At 39.9% G+C, this 27,931-nt stretch overlaps 1 protein-coding gene across 1 annotated transcript in view; it reads right to left on the reverse strand.

The window, feature by feature from the left end:
* LOC128699095 (kinetochore protein Nuf2-like) overlaps positions 1-27,931 on the reverse strand; it is a 92,625-nt gene that overhangs the window by 58,194 nt on the left and 6,500 nt on the right. Inside the window, exons 2-5 of the mRNA XM_053791610.2 lie at positions 27,726-27,914; positions 27,233-27,383; positions 14,785-14,879; positions 300-413 (exon numbers count right to left, since the gene is read on the reverse strand). Coding sequence (XP_053647585.1) covers positions 300-413; positions 14,785-14,879; positions 27,233-27,383; positions 27,726-27,887 — 522 coding nt within the window. The 5' untranslated portion in view covers positions 27,888-27,914. The remainder of the gene's footprint in view (positions 1-299; positions 414-14,784; positions 14,880-27,232; positions 27,384-27,725; positions 27,915-27,931) is intronic.

Genomic DNA, 27,931 nt, shown 5'->3' on the forward strand with positions numbered 1-27,931 from the left:
AATTATCCATTATCTTAAAGAAAAAATTACCATAGCATGAGTAGTAGAGAAGAAAGAATTGACTGAATGAAAAGCCAGAGAGAAAGGAAATGAGAAAAGAGAAACAGATGGGAGAAAGAGCAAAGAAAGGAGAAAGAGATGGGGATACCTAACCTTATAGTACACAGGTAAGAGGAGGGGATACCTAGCTACATTACACATAGGTGATAATATGCTTGTGAACAAGTGGTTGCACGCCCGAGTGTGCCCCACACCCACACATGCCCGAGTTAACAACAGTTATTAATGTCAGTACTAACTTGCTCTTCGCAGATCTGATTTTCAGCACTAGCCAGTTTCAGACGATGAAGTTTCTCTTTAGCTTTCTGGATTTTGGTCAACATCTCCAGGTGTCCAACCTCCTTATTTTCAATCTAAAAACAATTTATTGTAATACAATTATTAATAAACCTTTAATGAACAAAATAATTTCCAACAGAAATTAGCCTAAAATTTTCCTTAAAAGGATTATGTCAGTGAACTGAAGACAAATTATTGAAATATTGAGTACAAACACACAAATATTAAACCAAATTGGGCTAAATCTCCACTCTCTGGAGAGACATAGAATGAGGGGACATGATATTGAAGTGTATAATTGGATGACGGGCATAAACAAAGGAGATATTAATGAAGTACTGAGGGTGTCGAACCAGGTAAGAACCAGTAACAATGGATTTAAGTTGGATAAATTTAGATTTAGAAAGGACACAGGTAAGTACTGGTTTTCTAACAGTTGTGGATACGTGGAACAATTTTCTCAGTAGGGTGATCAAGGCTAGGACTTCGGGCAGCTTTAACCCCTTGACTGTCGCAACCCCAAATCCTGAGGTGTCTCCTGGTGTCGCAAAATTTCCAAGAAAAAAAAAATTTTCTTGTAAAATCATAGAGAATCTTTTCCCGATTGTAATGACACCAAAAGAATGAAATTTGATGGAAAACTGATGGAATTACGCTCTTGCCAAGTTAACGACCTCGGCGATATTTACAAATCAGCGATTTAACCTACTTTGAGCCCTATTTTTGGCTAATTCCATTGTTCCAGTCGACCTAACTTATAGCTATTTCTTTAGAACTCCATTTTTTCTATCGATTGAGTACAAGAAACTGCCCATTTACCGATTTCAACTACCTAATAACATGGTCAGAAATTTGCAATTTGGCCTATTTCATGCAAATTAAAAAAATATGCCAATTTCAAAATAGGGTCCAGAATGAACAATGCAGACACTCCTGGCTCTAAAGTACATTGTTCATCAGTCACATCTCCAGGCCCCTCTGATATTACTCTTGCTTTCTATTTTGAATTTTTATTCAAACAAAAAAATAGAAGATTTACTGTTATGCAGACTACTACAATATTGTAATAATTGTATAAATAATGTCAACCCATTCATGATTGCATATTAGAATGGCTACTTGGACATTTATTGGAAAATGATGTCATTTGTTTACTTTTGAACATCGGCAAAAATCAAATAGTTCCCCTACTTTGAGCTCCATTTCAAGGTTCTTTTCTTAGTAAAACCAATAAAAATCACCTCTATTTCTATAATATGCTTTCCATTCTATCAAATGAGACCAAGAGAACGAGAATACATCCATAAATACTATACGAAAATAGACCACAAAGTCGGCATTTTAATTAAAAAAATGGAGCTTTTTTTTCTCATTATGTACTGCGTGCTGCAGGATTTTTTTTATATGGTGCACACTGACCACACAGACCCATTCTCTCACATGTGGGCCTACCAGCTTTCTCCTGCTTGATTTGAAGCAGCTAGAATTTTTTTTTTTTTTTTATTATCACACTGGCCGATTCCCACCAAGGCAGGGTGGCCCGAAAAAGAAAAACTTTCACCATCATTCACTCCATCACTGTCTTGCCAGAAGGGTGCTTTACACTACAGTTTTTAAACTGCAACATTAACACCCCTCCTTCAGAGTGCAGGCACTGTACTTCCCATCTCCAGGACTCAAGTCCGGCCTGCCGGTTTCCCTGAATCCCTTCATAAATGTTACTTTGCTCACACTCCAACAGCACGTCAAGTATTAAAAACCATTTGTCTCCATTCACTCCTATCAAACACGCTCATGCATGCCTCCTGGAAGTCCAAGCCCCTCGCACACAAAACCTCCTTTACCCCCTCCCTCCAACCTTTCCTAGGCCGACCCCTACCCCGCCTTCCTTCCACTACAGACTGATACACTCTTGAAGTCATTCTGTTTCGCTCCATTCTCTCTACATGTCCGAACCACCTCAACAACCCTTCCTCAGCCCTCTGGACAACAGTTTTGGTAATCCCGCACCTCCTCCTAACTTCCAAACTACAAATTCTCTGCATTATATTCACACCACACATTGCCCTCAGACATGACATCTCCACTGCCTCCAGCCTTCTCCTCGCTGCAACGTTCATCACCCACGCTTCACACCCATATAAGAGCGTTGGTAAAACTATACTCTCATACATTCCCCTCTTTGCCTCCAAGGACAAAGTTCTTTGTCTCCACAGACTCCTAAGTGCACCACTCACTCTTTTTCCCTCATCAATTATATGATTCACCTCATCTTTCATAGACCCATCCGCTGACACGTCCACTCCCAAATATCTGAATACGTTCACCTCCTCCATACTCTCTCCCTCCAATCTGATATTCAATCTTTCATCACCTAATCTTTTTGTTATCCTCATAACCTTACTCTTTCCTGTATTCACCTTTAATTTTCTTCTTTTGCACACCCTACCAAATTCATCCACCAATCTCTGCAACTTCTCTTCAGAATCTCCCAAGAGCACAGTGTCATCAGCAAAGAGCAGCTGTGACAACTCCCACTTTGTGTGTGATTCTTTATCTTTTAACTCCACGCCTCTTGCCAAGACCCTCGCATTTACTTCTCTTACAACCCCATCTATAAATATATTAAACAACCACGGTGACATCACACATCCTTGTCTAAGGCCTACTTTTACTGGGAAAAAATTTCCCTCTTTCCTACATACTCTAACTTGAGCCTCACTATCCTCGTAAAAACTCTTCACTGCTTTCAGTAACCTACCTCCTACACCATACACTTGCAACATCTGCCACATTGCCCCCCTATCCACCCTGTCATACGCCTTTTCCAAATCCATAAATGCCACAAAGACCTCTTTAGCCTTATCTAAATACTGTTCACTTATATGTTTCACTGTAAACACCTGGTCCACACACCCCCTACCTTTCCTAAAGCCTCCTTGTTCATCTGCTATCCTATTCTCCGTCTTACTCTTAATTCTTTCAATTATAACTCTACCATACACTTTACCAGGTACACTCAACAGACTTATCCCCCTATAATTTTTGCACTCTCTTTTATCCCCTTTGCCTTTATACAAAGGAACTATGCATGCTCTCTGCCAATCCCTAGGTACCTTACCCTCTTCCATACATTTATTAAATAATTGCACCAACCACTCCAAAACTATATCCCCACCTGCTTTTAACATTTCTATCTTTATCCCATCAATCCCGGCTGCCTTACCCCCTTTCATTTTACCTACTGCCTCACGAACTTCCCCCACACTCACAACTGGCTCTTCCTCACTCCTACAAGATGTTATTCCTCCTTGCCCTATACACGAAATCACAGCTTCCCTATCTTCATCAACATTTAACAATTCCTCAAAATATTCCCTCCATCTTCCCAATACCTCTAACTCTCCATTTAATAACTCTCCTCTCCTATTTTTAACTGACAAATCCATTTGTTCTCTAGGCTTTCTTAACTTGTTAATCTCACTCCAAAACTTTTTCTTATTTTCAACAAAATTTGTTGATAACATCTCACCCACTCTCTCATTTGCTCTCTTTTTACATTGCTTCACCACTCTCTTAACCTTTCTCTTTTTCTCCATATACTCTTCCCTCCTTGCATCACTTCTACTTTGTAAAAACTTCTCATATGCTAACTTTTTCTCCCTTACTACTCTCTTTACATCATCATTCCACCAATCGCTCCTCTTCCCTCCTGCACCCACTTTCCTGTAACCACAAACTTCTGCTGAACACTCTAACACTACATTTTTAATCCTACCCCATACCTCTTCGACCCCATTGCCTATGCTCTCATTTGCCCATCTATCCTCCAATAGCTGTTTATATCTTACCCTAACTGCCTCCTCTTTTAGTTTATAAACCTTCACCTCTCTCTTCCCTGATGCTTCTATTCTCCTTGTATCCCATCTACCTTTTACTCTCAGTGTAGCTACAACTAGAAAGTGATCTGATATATCTGTGGCCCCTCTATAAACATGTACATCCTGAAGTCTACTCAGCAGTCTTTTATCTACCAATACATAATCCAACAAACTACTGTCATTTCGCCCTACATCATATCTTGTATACTTATTTATCCTCTTTTTCTTAAAATATGTATTACCTAAAACTAAACCCCTTTCTATACAAAGTTCAATCAAAGGGCTCCCATTATCATTTACACCTGGCACCCCAAACTTACCTACCACACCCTCTCTAAAAGTTTCTCCTACTTTAGCATTCAGGTCCCCTACCACAATTACTCTCTCACTTGGTTCAAAGGCTCCTATACATTCACTTAACATCTCCCAAAATCTCTCTCTCTCCTCTGCATTCCTCTCTTCTCCAGGTGCATACACGCTTATTATGACCCACTTCTCGCATCCAACCTTTACTTTAATCCACATAATTCTTGAATTTACACATTCATATTCTCTTTTCTCCTTCCATAACTGATCATTTAACATTACTGCTACCCCTTCCTTTGCTCTAACTCTCTCAGATACTCCAGATTTAATCCCATTTATTTCCCCCCACTGAAACTCTCCTACCCCCTTCAGCTTTGTTTCGCTTAGAGCCAGGACATCCAACTTCTTTTCATTCATAACATCAGCAATCATCTGTTTCTTGTCATCCGCACTACATCCACGCACATTTAAGCAACCCAGTTTTATAAAGTTTTTCTTCTTCTCTTTTTTAGTAAATGTATACAGGAGAAGGGGTTACTAGCCCATTGCTCCCGGCATTTTAGTCGCCTCATACGACACGCATGGCTTACGGAGGAAAGATTCTTTTCCACTTCCCCATGGACAATAGAAGAAATAAAAAAGGACAAGAGCTATTTAGAAAAAGGAGAAAAACCTAGATGTATGTATATATATATATGCATGTGCGTGTCTGTGAAGTGTGACCAAAGTGTAAGTATGAGTAGCAAGATATCCCTGTTATCTAGCGTGTTTATGAGACAGAAAAAGAAACCAGCAATCCTACCATCATGCAAAACAATTACAGGTTTTTGTTTCACAGTCATCTGGCAGGACGGTAGTACTTCCCTGGGTGGTTGCTGTCTACCAGCTTTCTCCTGCTTGATTTGAAGCAGCTAGAATTTATGAGTATATATACATGTACGTCAAAAACGGTGGCTCGTAAGATGTATATATACGACCAAAACAGTCAAAGGGTTAAAGAGAGATTGGACAAATACAGTGGACCCCCGCCTTACGAACGCATCGCGTTACGTTAAATCCGCCATACGAAGCATTTGAACACAAAAATTTTGCCTCGCCTTGCGTGATTCGTCCAGGACGCATCCCACTTGTGGCCTCAGCGCCAGTGTTTACAAGCCAGCCAGTGCGGTCGCATCTACGCATACATTCAGTACATTTCATATTATCCCAGTGTTTTTACTGCTTGTAACTGCAAAATAAGTCACCATGGACCCCAAGAAAGCTTCTAGTGCCATCCCTGTGGTAAAAAGGGCGAGAATTAATATGGAATTGAAAAAAAGATTAACCCTTTCAGGGTTTCGGACGTACTAGTACAGCTCACGCACCAGGGTTTTCGACGTACTAGTATAGTGGACCCCCGCATAGCGACTATAATCCGTGCAATAGGGCTCATTGTTATGCGAAATGATCGGTATGCGAATGAATTTTCCCCATAAGAAATAATGGAAATCAAATTAATCCGTGCAAGACACCCAAAAGTATGAAAAAAAAATTTTACCACATGAAATATACATTTTCCTACACACAAAGAGAAGGATACATGCACAATAGTAGAGTAGTACATGCACAATATATATTGTGCATGTACTACTCTACTAAATGAAGAATAAATGACACTTACCTTTATTGAAGATGCAGCAATGACTGATGAGACACTGTGTCCTGGGAGTGCCTTTTCCTCCTGAGTACTGTAGGTCCTGTTTGGCATTTTCTTCCAGAACAGGCCTTATCACACTGTGTATGCCACTACGATTCTTAAATCTCTCAAACCAACCTTTGCTGGCTTTAAATTCACCAATATGAGCACTAGTTCCAGGCATTTTTCCCTGTTCACCTGGGTGTTAGTCGACTGGTGTGGGTTGCATCCTGGGAGACAAGATTAAGGACCCCAATGGAAATAAGTTAGACAGTCTTCGATGACACTGACTTTTTTGGGTTATCCTGGGTGGCAAATCCTCTGGGGTTAATTGTTTCTTGGTATTCTCAATAAGCAACACCAACAACGGTGCTACAGCAGCAGCAGCAGCAGCTGACAGTGCTACAGCAGCAGCAGACGATGCTACAGCAGCAGCAGACGGTACTACAGCAGCAGCTGACGGTGGTACAGCAGCAGCAGCAGCTGACAGTGCAGCAGCAGCTGACAGTGCAGCAGCAGCTGACAGTGCTACAGCAGCAGCAGACGGTACTACAGCAGCAGCTGACGGTGGTGCAGCAGCAGCTGACAGTGCAGCAGCAGCAGCAGCAGCAGCTGCTGATGGTGGTACAGCAGCAGCAGCAGCTGTACCACCAATAGTAGCGATGGTTGATTGGGGTTTATTATACAACCTGGCCAGCTCGGAGACACGCACTCCACTTTCATACTTATCAATTATCTTTTTCTTCATCTCTATAGTAATTCTCACCCTTATTGCTGTAGGGTTGGCACTAGAAGCTTTCTTGGGGCCCATGGTCACTTATTTTGCAGATAAAATCACCAAAAACACTGTAATAATACGAAATGTTCCGATTGTATGCTTGGATGTTACCGCGGAGGCTGGCTGGTAAACAATGCCACCGGCGGCACATGTGAGGCTGGCTAAGGGCGCACATTGGACGCGTCTCGGACGAAGAGCGGTGAGCGGGTTTTTGAGCGGTATGCGAGGCAAAATTTTTGCGATAAAAGCGAGCGGTATGCGGATTGAACGTTATGTGATGCGTACGGTATGCGGGGGTCCACTGTATGCCTAAACTCTAGCGCCCTCAAATCTAGTGAGAGAAAGATGGTAGGCCTACATATGAAAGAATGGGTCTATGTGGTCAGTGTGCGCAGTATAAAAAAAATCCTGGAGCACACAGTGCATAATGAGAAAAAAAAACTGACCATGTTTTTGGATTAAAACAGTGACTTTGCACTGTAGTTTCATATGGTACTTATTGTTGTATTCTAGTTTTCCTCGTCTCATTTTATAGAATGGAAGACATATTACAGAAACTGAGATGATTTTGACTGGTTTTACAATGAAAAGTACCTTGAAATTGAGCTTAAAGTAGCAGAAATATTTGATTTTTACCAAAGTTCAAAAGTAAACAAATCATGCTATACGTCCAATACACGTCAACTGGCGAGTCTAATATTCTTTCACAAGTGCGCTGATATTATTTATACCATTTCTACACTAATGCAGTAGTCTGCATAACAGTAAATCTTCTATTTTTTGCGAGAAAAAACTCAAAGTGGAAAGCAAAAGAATGTAAGAGGGGCGTGGGGACGTGACTAATGAATAGAGGAAATGTTAATTTTGTGCCAGGAATGTCTTGTTTATTCTGGGCCCTATTTGGAAATTGACATCCTTTGAAATTTGTGTGAAATTGGCAAAATTGCTAAATTCTGACCACTGTATTGGATAGTTGAAATCAGTAAATGGTTGGTTTCCTGTACTCATTCGATAGAAAAAATGGAGTTCTAGCGAAATAGTTACGATTTTTGTCGACTAGTACACTGGAATTGGCCGAAAATAGGGCTCAAAGTGGGCAAAATCGCTGATGCGTAAACATCGTCGAGACTGCTAACTTCACGAGAGCATAATTCCGTAAGTTTTTCCATCAAATATCATACTTTTGGTGCCATTATGATCAGGAAGAGATTCTCTATCTTTTCATAAGAAAAAAATTTTTTTTTTTTTTTTTTTTTTTAACCCTTTGAGGGTTTTGGTCGTACTAGTACATTTTACGCGTAGGGGTTTTTGACGTACTAGTACTCATAAATTCTAGCGGCCTCAAATCTAGTGGGAGAAAGCTGGTAGGCCTTCATATGAAAGAATGGGTCTATGTGGTCAGTGTGCACAGTCTAAAAAAAATCCTGCAGCACACAGTGCATAATGAGAAAAAAAAAACTTTGACCATTTTTTTTAATAAATCAGCGACTTTGCAGTGTATTTTCGTATGGTATTTATTGTTGTATTCTAGATTTCTTGGTCTCATTTTATAGAATGGAAGACATATTACAGAAATTGAGATGATTTTGACTGGTTTTACAATGAAAGGTGCCTTGAAATTGAGCTCAAAGTAGCAGAAATGTTCGATTTTTACCAAACTTCAAAAGTAAACAAATCGTGCCAAGCGTGCAATACACGTCAACTGGTGAGTCTAATATTCTTTTACAAGTGCACCAATAATATTTATACCATTTTTTACACTAATGCAGTAGTCTGCATAACAGTAAATCTTATATTTTTTGTGAGAATAAAAATTCAAAGTGGAAAGCAAAAGAATATAAGAGGGGCCTTGAGACGTGACTAATGACTAGAGGAAATGTCATTTTAGTGCCAGGAATGTATTTCTTGTTTATTCTGGACCCTATTCGGAAATTGGCATCTTTTGAAATTTGTGTGAAATTGGCAAAATTGCAAAATTCTGACCACTGTACTGGATAGTTGAATTTATAAATGGGTGGTTTCTTGCACCCATTCGATAGAAAAAATGGAGTTCTAGCGAAATATTCATGTTTTTTGTCGACTAGTACAGTGAAATTGGCCGAAAATGGGGCTCAAAGTGGGCAAAATCGCCGATGCGTAAACATCGCCGAGACCGCTAACTTTGCGAGAGCATAATTCCGTAAGTTTTCTATCAAATTTCAAACTTTTGGTGTCTTTATGATCGGGAAAAGATTCTCTATCTTTTCATAAGAGAAAATAATTTTTTTTTTTTTTTTAAATTTGGCCGACCCTGAGAACGAGTTTCGGAGAGGGCCTGTCGACCCTCAAAGGGTTAAATTTGGGTGACCCTGAGAACAAGTCTGGGAGAGGGCCTGGGGACCCTGAAAGGGTTAAGGAAATGTCTGCAAAGTGGGTTGAACTGCAAACCTTTACGGATGAAAATCACTGACACAGCTACTGCAAGCCATGTTGGCAACCTGTACAATGACAATGTTACGGCCCATTTTAGGAAAGTCTTAAAGGAACGGGAGGTACAGAGCTCTATGGACAGATTTGTTGTGCGACAGAGGTCCAGTGACTCAAGCTAGTCCTAGTGGCATTAAAAGAAGGGAAGTAACCCCGGAAAAGGACTTGCTACCTCAAGTCCTAATTGAAGGGGATTCCCCTTCTAAACAATAACTTCCACACTCTCCCCTCCTCCCATCCCATCAATCATCACCAGATCTTCAATAAAGGCAAGTGTCATGTATTCTATTCTTAGTAGAGTACAATGGACCCTCGCCTAACGATATTAATCCGTTCCTAAGAGCTCGACGTTAGGCGAAATTATCGCTAGCCGAATTAATTTTCTCCATAAGAAATAATGAAAATCAAATTAATCCATTCCTGACACCCCAAAGTATGAAAAAAAAAAAATTACCACATGAAATATTAATTTTAATACACACAAACTGAAGAAGACATGCACAATTACATAACACTTACCTTTATTGAAGATCTGGTGATGATTGATGGGATGGGAGGAGGGGAGAGTGTGAATGGTGTTAATGTTTAGAAGGAGAATCTCCTTCCATTAGGAATTGAGGTGGCAAGTCCTTTTCCGGGGTTACTTCCCTTCTTCTTTTAATGCCACTAGGACCAGCTTGAGTCACTGGATCTCTGTCGCACAACATATCTGTCCATAGAGGCCTGTACCTCCCGTTCCTTTATGACATTCCTGAAGTGTTTCACAACATTGTCAGTGTAATAGTCACCAGCACGGCTTGCAATAGCTGTGTGAGGGTGATTTTCATCAAAAAAGGTTTGCACTTTAAGCCATATTGCACACATTTCCTTAATCTTTGAAGTAGGTAACTTCCTCAATTTCTCTATCCCCTCCTCCGGAGCAGTTTCCTCAGGTCTGGCCTCTTGCTGTTGAAGATGATCTAGCAGCTCATCAGTTGTTAGTTTGTCATTGTCCTCCTCCACCAACTCTTCCACATCCTCCCCACTAACCTCCAACTCCAAGGACTTCCCCAATGCAACAATGGATTCCTCAACCGGCATAGGATTCCCAGGGTTAGCCTCAAACCCTTCAAAATCCCTTTTGTCTACACATTCTGGCCACAGTTTCTTCCAAGCAGAGTTCAAGGTCCTCTTAGTCACTTCCTCCCAAGCCTTACCTATAATGTTTACACAATTGAGGATGCTAAAGTGATCTCTCCAAGAATCTCTTAGAGTCAATTGAGTTTCTGAGGTCACTACAAAGCACTTTTCAAACTTACCTTTGGGGAAAATGTTTTTTGAAGTTTGCAATGACCTGCTGGTCCATGGGCTGCAGGAGAGGAGTGGTATTAGGAGGCAAAAACTTGACCTTAATGAAGCTCATTTCCACAGAAAGTCGCTCTGCCATGTCTGAAGGATGACCAGGAGCGTTGTCTAATACCAGGAGGCACTTAAGTTCCAATTTATTTTCCAGGAGGTAATTTTTCAGTGGGGGCAAATGCATGGTGTAACCAGTCATAGAAAATGTCCCTAGTAACCCATGCCTTACTGTTTGCCCTCCACAGCACACACAAATTAGCCTTGAGGACATTGTTTTTCCTGAACACACTGGGAATTTCAGAGTGATACACCAATAAAGCTTCACTGTGCAATCACCACTAGCATTAGCACACATCAACAGAGTAAGCCTGTCTTTCATAGGCTTATGTCCTGGGAGTGCCTTTTCTTCATGAGTAATACAGGTCTGCTTGGCAGTTTCTTCCAAAACAGGCCTGTTTCGTCACAATTAAACACTTTTTCAGGTTTCAGTCCTTTACTGTCTATGTACTCCTTGAATTCCTTCACATATTTTTCAGCCGCTTTGTGGTCCAAACTGGCAGCCTCACCATGCCTTATCACACTATGTATGCCACTACGATTCTCACATCTCTCAAACCAACCTTTGCTGGCCTTAAATTCACTCACATCACCACTAGTTGCAGGCATTTTTCTAATTAAATCCTCATGCAACTTCCTAGCCTTTTCACATATGATCGCTTGAGAGATGCTATCTCCTGCTATCTGTTTTTCATTTATCCACACCAATAACAGTCTCTCAACATTTTCTATCACATGCGATCTCTGTTTCGAAAACAAAGTTGCACCTTTGGCAAGAACAGCTTCCTTGATTGCCGTTTTCTTGGCCACAATAGTAGCGATGGTTGATTAGGGTTTTGTGTACAACCTGGCCAGCTCGGAGACACGCACTCCACTTTCATACTTAGCAATGATCTCTTTCTTCATATCCATAGTAATTCCCACCCTTTTTTCTGTAGGGTTGGCACTAGAAGCTTTCTTTGGGCCCATGGTGACTTATTTTGCAGGTGCAATCACTAAAAAGGCTGTGATAACATGAAATGTTCCGATTGTATGCTTGGAAGCGACCACGGTGGCTGGCTTGTAAACACTGGCACCCACGGAACAAGTGAGGCGGGCTCAGGCCGCACGTGGACGCGTCTCGAACGAATTGCGTTGAGCGAGCTTTTTAGCGCTAGCCGAGGCAAAATTTTGCGTTAAAATGTATCACTAGGCGGATTTAACGTTATGCGATGTGTTCGTTGGCTGGAATAGGAAGATCAAGTGAATCATCAATTTTCCTGTGCAAGAGATCAATGGCTTGTGTGGTAGGTACTTTGGTAAATAGGGAAGTTACGTCAAGGCTGGAAAGTTTCTTGTTCCTGATGTTGATGTTGTGAATGCGATTGACAAGATCACCCGAGTGTTTGAGATGTGCTGGACTGATAGTGCCCAAGAGTTTAGAGGTGTTTTGCGAGAATTCCTGAGAGTTGGTGGGGACCACTGCCTATTCCCGAAGATATGGCCCTCAATGGGATACCAGGTTTGTGAGTTTTTGGCAGGCCATACATTCTGGCAGGTCTGGGGTTGCTGGGTATGGTGTGCATTAGCTTCTTTCCTTGTTCTGAGTCCCTCAGAATGTGGCGAGTCCTTTGAAGAAATGTTTTAGTAAGGTTGTCCACTTGGTTAGTTGTGAGAGGTTTGTAGGTATCTGGGTCATTATCTCCCTTCCAAGCTACCCAAGATTTTAAGACTATAATCCCACTTGGCAAATCATCAGATGCAGCATTCTCCACCTGACCCAGCATTCTGAACCTGACTATAAATACTTGCGTACCTTCCACTCCAGGTAGATCTGTTTGTGACTTGAAAAAGCCCACTGTGTGGGTGAAACATTGTCAATAAAGGATCACATTATACTGCATATGTGTTTATATTTCCATTGTGTCAGTATTTTATACCATTTATTTCCATGAATGGGAGGGGCTGGGTTTGATTTGTGTCCTTGGGTACAGGAGTAAATTCTTGGGTAGCTTTGGGTAGAGGTCATTTTGTTAAGGACCTGCCTTGTATGGGCCAGTAGGCCTTCTGCAGTGTTCCTCCATTCTTATGTTCTTAAGTGACTATACAGTACAGTAAGCATTATGCACAGTAAGCAACATGCACAGTACAGCAATACCTTGCATAGTACAGTTTTGAACAGTACAGGTTTCGATATAACACAGCTTATAAATGTAATAGATTAAATATAAATTTTATTTAACAGCATTATGCACCAATATTGGACTACGTACCACACTAGCCCGATGCAAACATCAGTATTGCTCCATACTCTAAGTAGTTAAGTTGTGTAGTCTCAAAGTACGAATGTATACACAATTTTTTTCTTTATTACATAACACAAACATGTACGGAAAGAATGCAATGGTTAACACAGGAAAAACTAGAAATTATAAAACATGAATATGGTGCATGTTAAAATAGTACGTGACAAGAAAATGAATGAAGCATTGGTACGTGCACACATAAGGAATAAAGATAAAATAAAATGGCATGGAATGGCTACAGCATCTTATGTCAAAAGTGATGGTTAAAAATCAGTTCAGAAATGGGTATGTGGAATGTCTTAATGTTATGTATTAAAGACTGCAGCCAGAAATGATTCCATTAAGGCAGATGAAGATTCAAGCTAAAGCAACAAATCTATTCAATGTTAAAAGAAAATGGCATTGAAGGGGAAAGTTTTTTGGCAAGTCGTGGCTGGTTTTACAACTTTAAGAAGTGTATGTACTATAATATTTAAATTACTGGTCAAAGTGCCAGTGCAGATAATGAGGCATTGGCAAGATTTCCAAATTATCTAAAAAAACTGATTGAAGAAAATGGCTACAGAGACTAGCAAATTTTTAACTTATATGAAACAAGTTTGTTTTGGAAGATGCCATCATACACTTATTTGGCTGAAAAAGAATCGTCACAACCAGGATATAAAGTCTCCAAAGACCGTTTAATGCTTTTATTAGGTGGGAGTGCATCTGGTGACTTCAAATTAAAGCCTATATTAATCTACAGAGTGGAAAAGCCAAGGGCTCTTAAGAAAAAATATCTTCCTGTTATATGGTGGTCGAGAAAGAAAGCTTAGGTAACGAGAATTGTTTGAAGACTGGTTTGCAAATTATTTTTGCCCTGCAGTTGAACAAGATAATAGCATGGATTTTTAATGGTTACTGGACAATGCACCAGGTCATCCTACTTCTCTTTCTGACTTGAATGAAAATGTCTAATTTTCCTGCCACCGAACATGACATTATTGCAGCCAATGGATCAGGGTGTCATTAAGACGTACATTTATGCAAGCCATAAAAGTAACAAAGGGAGAAAAGACCACAAGTTTAAACTAATTTTGGAAAGGTTACAACATCCAAAATGCAACTGAAAACATAAGTGACTCGTGGCTTGAAGTGGCTGCAAGTAACATGAGAGCTGTTTGGAAACTTCTTGTACCACACTGTTCCAATGATTCTGCAAGTTCTGAATCCCATATTCAAATTGTGAAAACATTGTGAAGCTTGGAAAACACCATCTCAGCTCAGAAGCTTTGGAACGTAAAAATACATGTCAATGCACTGACTCGCATTCTGATGATCTTGATGCAACACTTGTGGAAATAGATCAGCAACATTTATACAAAGAAACAGGAAAATCAAGAAAATGAAATTCAAATGGAATTCACATCGGATGAACTATCAACATTAACTGCAAAAATAGAAGATTCTTGTGAGTAATTAATGCAGATCCTCACACTGAATGATGCATTAGAGTTAGGCAGGCATTACAAAATGATATTTGATGCTATAAAGATATGAATAAAAAGAAAAGAGTGCAAACTATGTTGTTCAACTACTTTTAAAAATAAAAATGTACAGTACAATACACAACATTAACGGTACAATACACATGAACAATATAGTACACAAAGATCTTACCTCTTCTTCAATACTGGCAATTTTTTCATGGTAGTCACCCGTTTTATAGTAAAATTCTACAATTGCTCGAAAAAACCTTTTCGTTTTCTTTGGGTCTAAGAGAAAGAAAAAGAAAATGAAACATACATTAAAATATTCAAGTTATGGAAGTTAAGTAGAGTAAACCCTCCATATAATGGACTAATTGGGAGGTGGCTAGAGAAGAGATTAGGTAATGATTGTAACAATAATAAACTATAAAGTAACTAACAGAATTTGCCCATTGTTTCCAAATCAAGTGTCCCAGCAAATTATGTTCAGTCTATTGCATGGAGGATTTATTGAATAGCACAGAGCAGCATTTTTAAATGATGGGTTTGAGCCCTATAAACACCAACCTAAGATGAGCTAATATACACGACAGAAATTCGGACAGGATAAAGCAGAGCTCCGAAGGAGTACTGTAACATGCATGTCATTCATGCTTCACCTGGAGCAGTGGGCTTCAACAGTTGCCTAGAAACAGACTTTAATCTCCAAATTCGCAAGTTAGGTTCTTAGTGGTCCCTGCAAAATCATAATTCATGAATACCACCAAATTTAGTCAATGTAAGAAATTTGGTTTCAGGTTAGGGAACATTTTGTTTCACAAGTCATCTCTTTCAGTGGCTGCCACGTAGATCTACATTATCTATGTATGTAAATCTATGCATAAATTCAAGCATCTTTAAATTTAGCACAAGAGGCCTGGTAGGCCTACTTATAAGAAAATAGGACAGGTCTGTGCAATCAATGTGCACAGTATACAAAAAATCAGCCCCCCCCCAGTGCACTGTGGATACCTTACCTCTGGGAAAAACCAGCATATTTAGCACAGTGAAACCCCGAGTTTCGAATGTGTTGACTATCAAACGATTCGCGTTTCTACCACTTTTTTCAAACCAGTCCCGACTATCGAACACACCCCATCTTTTGAACCGCTGGGTACTGGACCTGTCTGCCTGCCCACTCTGTCCATGCCCCCGCGCAAACATCGTGAGCCAGTCTGGCTTTGTTGATGCTTGAGTGAACACTAACCTGCTTGCTCATTTAAACATTTCACAATTAATTCACTGTTTGGAGCTAGTTTATTAAGTGCGACTGTGAAATAAGCTACCATGGTGGTGATGGTGAATGATGGTGGATGGCACCTTCAGAGATTAAGGAGATTTGTGCAATGTGGAATAGGGTGCTGGCATTTGCTGAAAAATATCACCCTGAGCAAGCTGAAACAAGCCATCTTTGCAACAAGTTCAGTGACAGAACCATGTCCCATTTTAGGGAAATCTTAACCCTTTGACAGTTTTGGTCGTATATACATGTCTTACAAGCCAATGTACAGTGGACCCCCGACATTCGATATTCATCCATTCCTGAGAGCCATTGAATGTCGAAAATATCGAGTCAAATTAATTTTCCCCATAAGAAATAATGGAAATCAAATTAATCCATGCAAGACACCCAAAAGTATGAAAAAAAAAGTTACCACATGAAATATTAATGCAATAGAATAATTACAATAACAACAATAACAATAGATTAATAACAATAGAATAATTGACACTTACCTTTAATGAAGATCTGGTGATGATTGATGGGATGGGAAGAGGGGAGTGTGTGGATGGTGTTAGTGTTTAGAAGGGGAATCCCCTTCCATTACGACTTGAACTGGCAGCCTCACCATGCCTTACCACACTGTGTATGCCACTACAATTCTTAAATCTTTCAAACCAACCTTTGCTGGCCTTAAATTCACTCACATCACCACTAGTTGCAGGCAATTTCTTTGCCAAATCATGCACTCCGACACACTCACTCCACTTTCGTACTCTGCAATTATCTCTTTCTTCATTTCAATAGTCATTAGTACCTTTTTTCTCGAAGGGTTGGCACTAGAAGCTTTCTTGGGGCCCATGCTTAATTGTTTTGCAGAAACAAGCACCAAAAACAGTGATAATATGGATAATATGGAATGTACCAAATGTATCCTTAGATGCGCACACACTGGCTGGGTTGTAAACACTGGGACACACGGTGCAGTTCAGGCCACACGTGGACACGTCTCGTGCGAATCGTATCCAACGTCGTGTTTTCCATCGAATGTCGAGGCGAAATTTTTGCGTTAAAATGCATTGAATGTCGGATTTATCAAATGTCAATGCCATCGAATGTCGGGGGTCCACTGTATTTGATATACATATACAGTGGAACTTCAAATATCGAACTTTCTTCGTTCCAGATGGCTGTTCGAGTGCCGTTACCGAACAAATTTATTCCCATAAGGAATAATGTAAATTAGATTAGTTCATTTCAGACCCTCAAAAATACACTTATAAAAGCACTTACAAAAACACACTTACATAACTGGTCGAGTTGGGAGCAGTTCGATATTTGAAGTTCCACTGTACTCAAATTCTAGCGGCTTCAAATCAAGCAGGAGAAAGTTGGTGGGCCCACATGTGAGAGAATGGGTCTGTGTGCACAGTATAAAAAAAAAAATCCTGCAGCACGCAGTGCGTAACAAGAAAAAAAAGCTCCAACCGAGTTTTTGGATTTAAACACAGATTTTGAGGTGTATTTTCGTATAGTATTTATGGTTTTATTCTTGGTCTCATTTGATAGAATGGAAAACTTACTATAGAAATAGAAATGATTTTGATTGGTTTTACTATGAAAAGGATCTTGAAATGGAGCTGAAAGTGGCAGAAATGTTCAATTTTTGCCAATGTTCAAGAGTAAACAAATGACATCATTGTCCAATAAATGTCCAACTAGCCATTCTAATATGCAGTCACAAATGGGTTGACATTATTTATACAATTATTACAATATTGCAGTAGTCTGCATAACAGTAAATCTTCTATTTTTTGTGAATAAAAATTCAAAATAGAAAGCAAGAGGATTATAACAGGGGCCTGGAGATGCGACTGATGAACAGAAAATTTATTTTAGTGCCAGGAATGTCTGTATTGTTCATTCTGGACCCTATTTTGAAACTGACATTTTCTAATTTGCATGAAATTGGCCAAATTGCCAATTTCTGACCACTTTATTGGGTAGCTGAAATCGGTAAATGGGCGGTTTCTTGCACTCGATCGACAGAACAAATGAAGTTCTAAAGAAATAGCTACAAGTTTGGCGGACTGGAACAATGGAATTGATCGAAAATAAGGCTCAAATTGGGCGAAATAGCCAATGCGTAAATGTCGCTGAGGTTGCTAACTTCGCGAGAGCATAAGTCCGCAAGTTTTCCATAAAATTTCATACTTTCTGTGTCATTACCATCGGGAAAAGCTTCTCTATCATTTCATAAGAAAAAATAATTTTTTTTTCAAATATTTTGCAACACCAGGAGACCTCAGGATTTGGGGTTGTCACAGTCAAAGGGTTAAAGAAGGGAAGTAACCCCAGATAAAAACTTGTTACCTAAAGTCTTAATGGGAGGGGATTCTCCTTCCAAACAATAGCAACTTCCTCCCTCCCCCCTCCACCTGTCATCCATACACTAACAAGTCGTCAGAAGAAATGGGCTCAGAAGAGTTGTTCTGTCTGCACATACAAACAATGCCCAAAAAACACACACTTGTTTTGTGTGCGAGGATTTTAAAACACCACTGTGCATGACACCATATTTCAAAGAGTTCCGCAAACTGCAGCAGGTCTAGGAACATGTCCAGTGATTATATTTTTTGAATATATATGATAGAACATTAGTAATAAAGAACATTTTTACCTGCCTGGTTGTGTAAACAAGTTATATAAACAATATTACGACAATATTACCGAGGCATTACGTTGAATAAAAGGAGGTAAAGCAGCTGGAACTGACAGGATAATGACAAATGTTAAAAGCAGAAGAGATAGTGCTGGAGTGGCTGGTTTTTTATTATTATTATTAACACACCGGCCGATTCCCACCAAGGCAGGGTGGCCTGAAAAAGAAAACCTTTCACCATCATTCACTCCATTACTGTCTTGCCAGAAGGGTGATTTACACTACAGTTTTTAAACTGCAACATTAACACCCCTCCTTCAGAGTGAAGGCACTGTACTTCCCATCTCCAGGACTCAAGTCCGGCCTGCCAGTTTCCCTGAATCCCTTCATAAATATTACTTTGCTCAAACTCCAACAGCACGTCAAGTATTAAAAACCATTTGTCTCCATTCACTCCTATCAAACACGCTCACACATGCCCGCTGGAAGTCCAAGCCCCTCGCACACAAAACCTCTTTTACCCCCTCCCTCCAACCTTTCCTAGGCTGACCCCTACCCTGTCTTCCTTCCACTACAGACTGATACACTCTTGAAGTCATTCTGTTTTGCTCCATTCTCTCTACATGTCCGAACCACCTCAACAACCCTTCCTCAGCCCTCTGGACAATAGTTTTGGTAATCCCGCACCTCCTCCTAACTTCCAAACTACGAATTCTCTGCATTATATTCACACCACACATTGCCCTCAGACATGACATCTCCACTGCCTCCAGCCTTCTCCTCGCTGCAACATTTATCACCCATGCTTCACACCCATATAAGAGCATTGGTAAAACTATACTCTCATACATTCCCCTCTTTGCCTCCAAGGACAAAGTTCTTTGTCTCCACAGACTCCTAAGTGCACCGCTCACCCTTTTCCCCTCATCATTTCTATGATTCACCTCATCTTTCATAGACCCATCCACTGACACATCCACTCCCAAATATCTGAATACATTCACCTCCTCCATACTCTCTCCCTCCAATCTGATATCCAATCTTTCATCACCTAATCTTTTTGTTATCCTCATAACCTTACTCTTTCCTGTATTCACTTTTAATTTTCTTCTTTTGCATACCCTACCAAATTCATCCACCAACCTCTGCAACTTATCTTCAGAATCTCCCAAGAGCACAGTGTCATCAGCAAAGAGCAACTGTGACAACTCCCACTTTATGTGTGATTCTTTATCTTTTAATTCCACGCCTCTTGCCAAGACCCTCGCATTTACTTCTCTTACAACCCCATCTATAAATATATTAAACAACCACGGTGACATCACACATCCTTGTCTAAGGCCTACTTTTACTGGGAAATAATCTCCCTCTTTCCTACATACTCTAACTTGAGCCTCACTATCCTCGTAAAAACTCTTCACTGCTTTCAGTAATCTACCTCCTACACCATACACCTGCAACATCTGTGGCTGGTACACTTACCATCCAACTTACGACCTGCTTGACTTACGACCACTCGACTTACGACCGTGTTTTTTATGCCAAATTTCTGGGAAATAAACAACTATTTGTGTTGTACACAGTGTTTATCCTAAACCTTACAGTATAAAATACAGTACTTACAGCATAAAAAGTAAAGTAAAACATGAAATACCAAAATAAAACAATAAAATAAAGTCATTACAAAAATGTTTTGTTGATATTCAGTAGTAAAGTTCGACTTACGACCATTTCGACTTACGACCGGTTTCTCGGAACCAAACTCGGTCGTAAGTCGGATGGTAGGTGTATTTTTGTTTAATAAATGTGTAAAGGTAGAAAATTGAAAGTGAACATAGAAAAGAGTAAGGTGATGAGGGTATTAAATGATTTAGATAAAGAAAAATTGGATATCAAACTGGGGAGGAGGAGTATGGAAGAAGTGAATGTTTACAGATATTTGGGAGTTGACGTGTCAGCGGATGGATTTATGAAGGATGAGGTTAAGCACAGAAATGATGAAGGAAAAAAGACAAGTGGTGCATTGAGGTATATGTGGAGACAAAAAACATTATCTATGGAGGCAAAGAAGGGAATGTATGAAAGCATAGTGGTGCCAACACTCTTAAATGGGTGTGAAGCTTGGGTTGTAAATGCTGCAGCAAAGAGGCAGTTGAAGGCAGTGGAGATGTCCTGTCTAAGGGCAATGTGTGGTGTAAATATTATGCAGAAAATTCGGAGTGTGGAAATTAGGAGAAGGTGTGGAGTTAATAAAAGTATTAGTCAGAGGGCTGAAGAGGGGTTGTTGAGGTGGTTTGGTCATTTAGAGAGAATGGATCAAAGTAGAATGACATGGAGAGCGTATAAATCTGTAGGGGAAGGAAGGCGGAGTAGGGGTCGTCCTCGAAAAGGTTGGAGGGAGGGGGTAAAGGAGGTTTTGTGGGTGAGGGGGGCTTGGACTTCCAGCAAGCGTGCATGAGCATGTTAGATAAGAGTCAATGGAGAAGTATGCTATTTGGGACCTTAAGAGCTGTTGAAGTGTGAGCAGGGTAATATTTATTGAAGGGATTCAGGGAAACCGGTTATTTTCATATAGCCAGACTTGAGTCCTGGAAATGGGAAGTACGTACAATGCCTGCACTTTAAAGGAGGGGTTTGGGATATTGGCAGTTTGGAGGGATATGTTGTGTATCTTTATACGTATATGCTTCTAAACTGTTGTATTCTGAGCACCTCTGCAAAAACAGTGATTACAGTGGACCCCCGGTATTCATTGGCATCGGAATTCGATAAATCCGGTATTCGATGCATTATATCGCAAAAAAATTTCCTCGGTATTCGATTGAAAACCCGGTATTCGATAGGATTCGTACGAGATCTGTCCACATGTGGCCTGAACTGCCCCTTGTGTGCCAGTGTTTACAGTGTGCGCACATCTAAGGATACATTCGGTACATTCCATATTATCCATATTATCACTGTGTTTGGTGCTTGTTTCTGCAAAGTAAGTCACCATGGGCCCCAAGAAAGCTTCTAGTGCCAACCCTGTGGTAGAAAGGGTGAGAATTAGTATGGAAATTAAGAAAGATTTTGAAGGGTTTGGGGCTAACCCTGAGAAGCCTATACCAGTTGTGGAATACATTGTGCCTACTTCAAAAATTAAGGAAATGTGTGCACAGTGGGTTGAAGTGCAAACCTTTATGGATGAAAATCACCCTAACACAGCTATTACAATGACAATGTTGTGGCCAATTTTAGACAAATCATAAAGGAATGGGAAGTACAGAGCTCTATGGACAGATTTGTTGTGCGACAGAGGTCCAGTGACTCTCAAGCTGGTCCTAGTGGCATTAAAAGAAGGGAAGTAACCCTGGAAAAGGACTTGCTGCCTCAAGTCCTAATGGAAGGGGATTCCCCTTCTAAACACTAACACCTCTCCCCTCCTTCCATCCCATCAATCATCACCAGATCTTCATTAAAGGTAAGTGTCAATTATTTTATTGTTATTGTAATTATTCTATTGCATTAAACTTAATATTTCATGTAGTAAAATTTTTTTTTTTCATACTTTTGGGTGTTTGCACAGATTAATTTGATTTTCATTATTTCTTATGAGGAAAATTGATTCGGTTTTCGATATTATCGGTATTCGATGAGCTCTCAGGAACGGATTAATATCGAATACCGGGGGTCCACTGTATATTGAATGATGAAAGCATTTTCTTTTTGGGGATTTTCTTTCTTTTTGGGTCACCCTGCTTCTGTGGGAGATGGCCAACTTGGTTAAAAAAAAAAAAGTACGAAAGCAGGGAAGGTACCTAGGGATTTGCAGTGTGTATAATTCCTTTATATAAAGGGAAAGGGGACAAAAGATATTGTAAAAATTATAGGGGATTAAGTTTACTGAGTATACCAGGTAAAGTGTATGGTAGCATTATTTAAAGAATTAGAGGTAAGAGCAGGATCTCAGATGAGCAAGGATGCTTTAGAAAGGGTAGAGGATGTGTAGATCAGGCATTTACATTGAACCATCTATGTGAACAGTATTTAGATAAAGGTAGAGAAGTTTTCATTGCATTTATGTATTTAGAAGAGAGTGGATAGGGGAGCAATGTGGCAAATGATGCAAGTGTAAGTTACTAAATTCTGTGAAGTCTTTATGAAGATAGTGCAGCTCAGGTTAGGGTGTGTAGGAGAGAGAGAGATTATTTCCAAGTAAAAGTAGGTCTTAGACAGGGGTGTGTAATATCACCATGGTTGTTTGTGATGAATGATTTAAATAACCGACAAGTTGAAGACTGAGACACTTATGCAACATACGGGAATCTTTATTCAGGAAACATTTTGCCACAGTGGCTTTATCAGTCCAGTATAAAGCAGAAAGGTGTAAGGAGAGGAGGAGTTTGAGGTAATCAGTCCCTCAGCCTAGAGTCGTCATGTTCAATCCATCAATCTCGTATGTACAGCATTGGGCCATAGACGTGGCTTATATACTGTAGTCAGGCGAGGCGAAGCAGTAGTAGGCGGGGTCATAGTGGAAGCATCCACTAGTCTAGGGAGGTCTTCGTCCAAAGGTTGGACAAGTGTTGAAGAATTTTTAGCAAGATCCCATGATGCTGCAGTTTGACAGCTGTGATGAATGGTTTAATAACCCGACACTTATGCAACATATGGGAATCTTTACATTCTACAAGACTGATGGACTGACCACATCCACTCTAGGCTGAGGGACTGATTACCTCAAACTCCTCTCCTTACACCTTTCTGCTTTATACGGGACTGATAAAGCCACTGTGGCAAAATGGTTCCTGAACAAAAATTCCCATATGTTGCACAAGTTTCTCAATCTTCCACCATGGTTGTTTAACATTTGCAGGTGGGGTTTTAAAAAGTAAATGCTGGGGTGTTGTTAAGAGGGGTGGGATTAAATTATGGGGAATCAAATACAAAATGGGAGTTACGTTTTGCTTGGGGGAGTAAAGAAAAGTTGCATAGTGGACGAGTTTGGGAGGGTGTGTAAAGGTTTAAAGTGAACATACATAAGAGTAAGGTGCTTAGGGTATCAAACTATTTAGATAAAGAAAAATTGGTTATCACACCGGAGGGAGGAAGTATGGAAGAAGTGTATGTTTTCAGATATTTGGGAGCTAACTTGTCAGTGGATGGGTTTATGAAGGACAAGGTCAACCATAGAACTGACGAAGGAAAAAGGTGGGTGGTGCATTGAGGTATCTGTGGAGACAGTTATCCAGGGAGGCAGAGAGGGGAATGTACAAGAGTTTAGTGGTACCAACACTCTTACATAGGTGTGAAGCATGGGTTGTAAATGCTGCAGCGGGGAGGCAGTGAAAATGTTGTGTCTAAGGGCAATGTGTGGTATAAATATTATGCAAAGAATTTGTAATGTGGAAATTAGGTGTGGAGTTAATAAAAGCATTAGAGCTGAAGAGGGGCTGTTGAGGTGGTTTGGTCATTTAAAGAGAATGGAACAAAGTAGAATGACTAGAGTATATAAATCTGTTGGGGAAGGAAGGCGGGGTAGGGGTCATTCCCGAAAACGTTGGATGGAGGGGGAATGAGTGGTAATCAACAAAGCAGTCAAAGAGTTTTTATAAGGACAATGAGGCTCAGGTTATGTGGAAGAGAGCAAGATTATTTTCCAGTAAGAATAAGTCTTAGACAATGATGCATGATGCCGCCATAGTTATTTTTAACATTTATAGAACGGGTTGTCAAAGAAGTGAATGCTGGGGTGTTGGGCGAGAGGTGTGGGATTAAAATATATAGAATCTAATACAAACTGGGAGTTATTACAGTTGCTTTTCACTGATGACACTGCTTTTGGGAGATTGTGAAGAGCTGCAAATGGTTGTGGATGAAGTTAGGAGGATAATTAAAAGGAAACTAAAAGACTTGTTCAAAGAAAGAGTGGATATCAGATTGGAAGGAGGGAGAATGGAGGAAGTCAATGTTCAGATATTTGGGAGTGGACTTGTTGGCCAACAGGTATATAAAAGATGAGGTGAACCACAGCACTAATGAGGGGAGGGGGGGAAGGTGAGTGATGCATTAAGGCATCTGTGGATACAAAGAACATTATCTCTGGAGGCAAAAAGGGCAATGTATGAGAGTTTAGAGGTACCAACACTTACATGGGTGTGAAGCATGGGTTCTGAATGTTACAAGGAGGCTGGAGGTAGTGGAAATGTAGTGTCTGAGGCAATGCGCAATGTGAATATTATAGAGAATTTGTAGTTTGAAGATCTGTAGTTGCAAGGATACTAAAGTGTTATCCAAAGAACTGAGGGGTTGTTTAAGAGTTGTTAGAGGATGCAGCAAAATAGGACAACTTGGAGGATGAATAAATCTAAAGAAGGAAGTTATGACAAGAGTTACTCTAGCACAGGTTGAAGAAGGCAAAGGAGATTTCGAACGAGAGGAGCTTTAACCCTTTGACTGTTTCGGTTGTATATATACGTCTTACGAGCCACCGTGTTTGACGTACAGTGGTACAGTGGACCCCCGGTATTCGATGGCATCGGTATTCGATAAATCTGGTATTCGATGCATTATATCGCAAAAAAAAATCCTCGGTATTCAATACAATTCGTACGAGACCTGTCCACATGTGGCCTGAACTGCCCCTTGTGTGCCAGTGTTTACAAGCCAGGCAGTGTGCGTGCATCTAAGGATACATTCGGTACATTCCATATTATCCATATTATCACTGTGTTTGGTGCTTGTTTCTGCAAAATAAGTCACCATGGGCCCCAAGAAAGCTTCTAGTGCCAACCCTGTGGTAGAAAGGGTGAGAATTAGCATGGAAATTAAGAAAGATTTTGAAGGGTTTGGGGCTAACCCTGAGAAGCCTATACCAGTTGTGGAATACATTGTGCCTACTTCAAAAATTAAGGAAATGTGTGCACAGTGGGTTGAAGTGCAAACCTTTATGGATGAAAATCACCCTAACACAGCTATTACAATGACAATGTTGTGGCCCATTTTAGACAGATCGTAAAGGAACGGGAAGTACAGAACTCTATGGACAGATTTGTTGTGCGACAGAGGTCCAGTGACTCTGAAGCTGGTCCTAGTGGCATTAAAAGAAGAAGGGAAGTAACCCTGGAAAAGGACTTGCTACCTTAAGTCCTAATGGAAGGGGATTCCCCTTCTAAACACTAACACCTCTCCCCTCCTTCCATCCCATCAATCATCACCAGATCTTCATTAAAGGTAAGTGTCAATTATTTTATTGTTATTGTAATTATTCTATTGCATTAAACTTAATATTTCATGTAGTAAAATTTTTTTTTTCATACTTTTGGTTGTCTTGCACGGATTAATTTGATATTCATTATTTCTTATGAGGAAAATTAATTCGGTTTTCGATATTATCGGTATTCGATGAGTTCTCAGGAACGGATTAATATCGAATACCGGGGGTCCACTGTATATATACTCAAAAATTCTAGCGGCTTCAAATCGAGCAGGAGAAAGCTGGTAGGCCCACATGTGAGAGAATGGGTCTGTGTGGCCAGTGTGCACCATATAAAAAAATCCTGCAGCATGCAGTACACGAGAGAAAAAACTCCGACCGTTTTTTTGGATTAAAATGCAGACTTTGTGGTGTATTTTCGTATAGTATTTATGGATGTATTCTCATTTTCTTGGTCTCATTCGATAGAATGGAAAACATATTATAGAAATAGAGGTGATTTTAACTGGTTTTAATATGAAAATAACCTTGAAATGGAGCTCAGAGTAGGGAAAATGTTTGATTTTTGCCAATGTTCAAAAGTAAACAAATGATGTCGTTGTCCAATAAATGTCCAACTAGCCATTCTAATACTATGCACTCACGAATGGGTTGATATTATTTATACAATTATTACAATATTGCAGTAGTCTGCATAACAGTAAACCTTCTATTCTTTGTTTGAATAAAAATTCAAAATAGAAAGCCAGAGTAATATCAGAGGGGCCTGTCTGCATTGTTCATTCTGGACCCTATTTTGAAATTGGCATATTTTTTAATTTACGTGAAATTGCCCAAATTGCAAATTTCTGACCACGTTATTGGGTAGTTGAAATTGGTAAATGGGCAGTTTCTTGTAGTCAATCGATAGAACAAATGGAGTTCTAAAGAAATAGCTATGAGTTCAGTCGACTGAAACAATGGAATTAGCTGAAAATAGGGCTCAAAGTGCGCAAAATAGCCGAAATATCACCGAGGTCGCTAACTTTGCAAGAGCGTAATTCTGCAAGTTTTCCATCAAATTTCGTTCTTTTGGTGTCATTACCATTGGGAAAAGATTCTCTATAATTTCACAAGATTTTTTTTTTTTTTCAAAAATTTTTCGACACCAGGAGACACCTCAGGATTTGGGGTTTCAACAGTCAAGGGGCTAACATTCAACAGGCATGTGAGAGCATGTTTGACAGGAGTGGAGACAAATGGTTTGCACGATTTGATGTGCTGTTGGAGTGTGAGCAAGGTTAACATACATGAACGGATTCAGGGAAACCAGTTAGCTGGACCCGAGCCCTGGAGGTGGGAAGTACAATTCCTGCACTCTGAAGGAGTGGGTGTTGCAGCACTAATGCCAGCAAATTTACAAACAAGAAAAACAACATTAAGGGAATAAAAAGTTTCAAATTAAAAAGCATCTACACATACAAGACTCTTGAAACACAAATCCTGTTATAAAATACCCAAAAGATGTGCAGCATACTTACTGGGATTAACAAGATCGGAAAACTCAAAGGTATCACCATCATATATATTGCTGAGAAACATTCTGATGACCTTAGCAAGAGCCATAATCCTCATCGAACTCTGGAGCATCTCCGGATGTTGCTGTATTGATTTACATGCATCAAGCGAGCTCTGTAACAGACATTGAAACAACTAGGAATAAGTCAATACCATGACTGAAATAATTCACAACTCACAAATTGAATAAAAAAAATTACCTGAAAAAAAATTCATAATAATCATAAACATTAATTTTAAGATACAGTGTGTGTGTGTATTACACAGATTTCATACACTAAGAATCACAAAGTTGAGCAAAGCATATTGGGCAGACAAACTAGGAGTAACACTCCTAGTGGATCATGATCATGTGGGAGATGATAAGTCACCGACTTCCAATAGCAGTGTACAGTTTACATATGCAGAATAGTAAATAATGTATATCTGAGAAGTTAAACAAGTGATGGAACTCACCTGATTGATCTGCTCCAAGTTAGCTCCAAAATCACGGATGAAGTGAAAATAAATCTTCTGCACGAAGTCAGGTTTACTTTGTCTGATGTCACTGACAGAAATATTTGGGTCAACTAGCTGAGCAAAAATGCTAGCAAGGTGCTCATCTGATATATATTCCATAGTGCTCCTGTGTCCTTGCAATTCGTTCTACAAGTCAAAAGAAC

The sequence above is a fragment of the Cherax quadricarinatus genome, chromosome 54 (genome assembly GCF_038502225.1).
Source record: "Cherax quadricarinatus isolate ZL_2023a chromosome 54, ASM3850222v1, whole genome shotgun sequence".
Lineage (NCBI taxonomy): Eukaryota > Metazoa > Arthropoda > Malacostraca > Decapoda > Parastacidae > Cherax > Cherax quadricarinatus.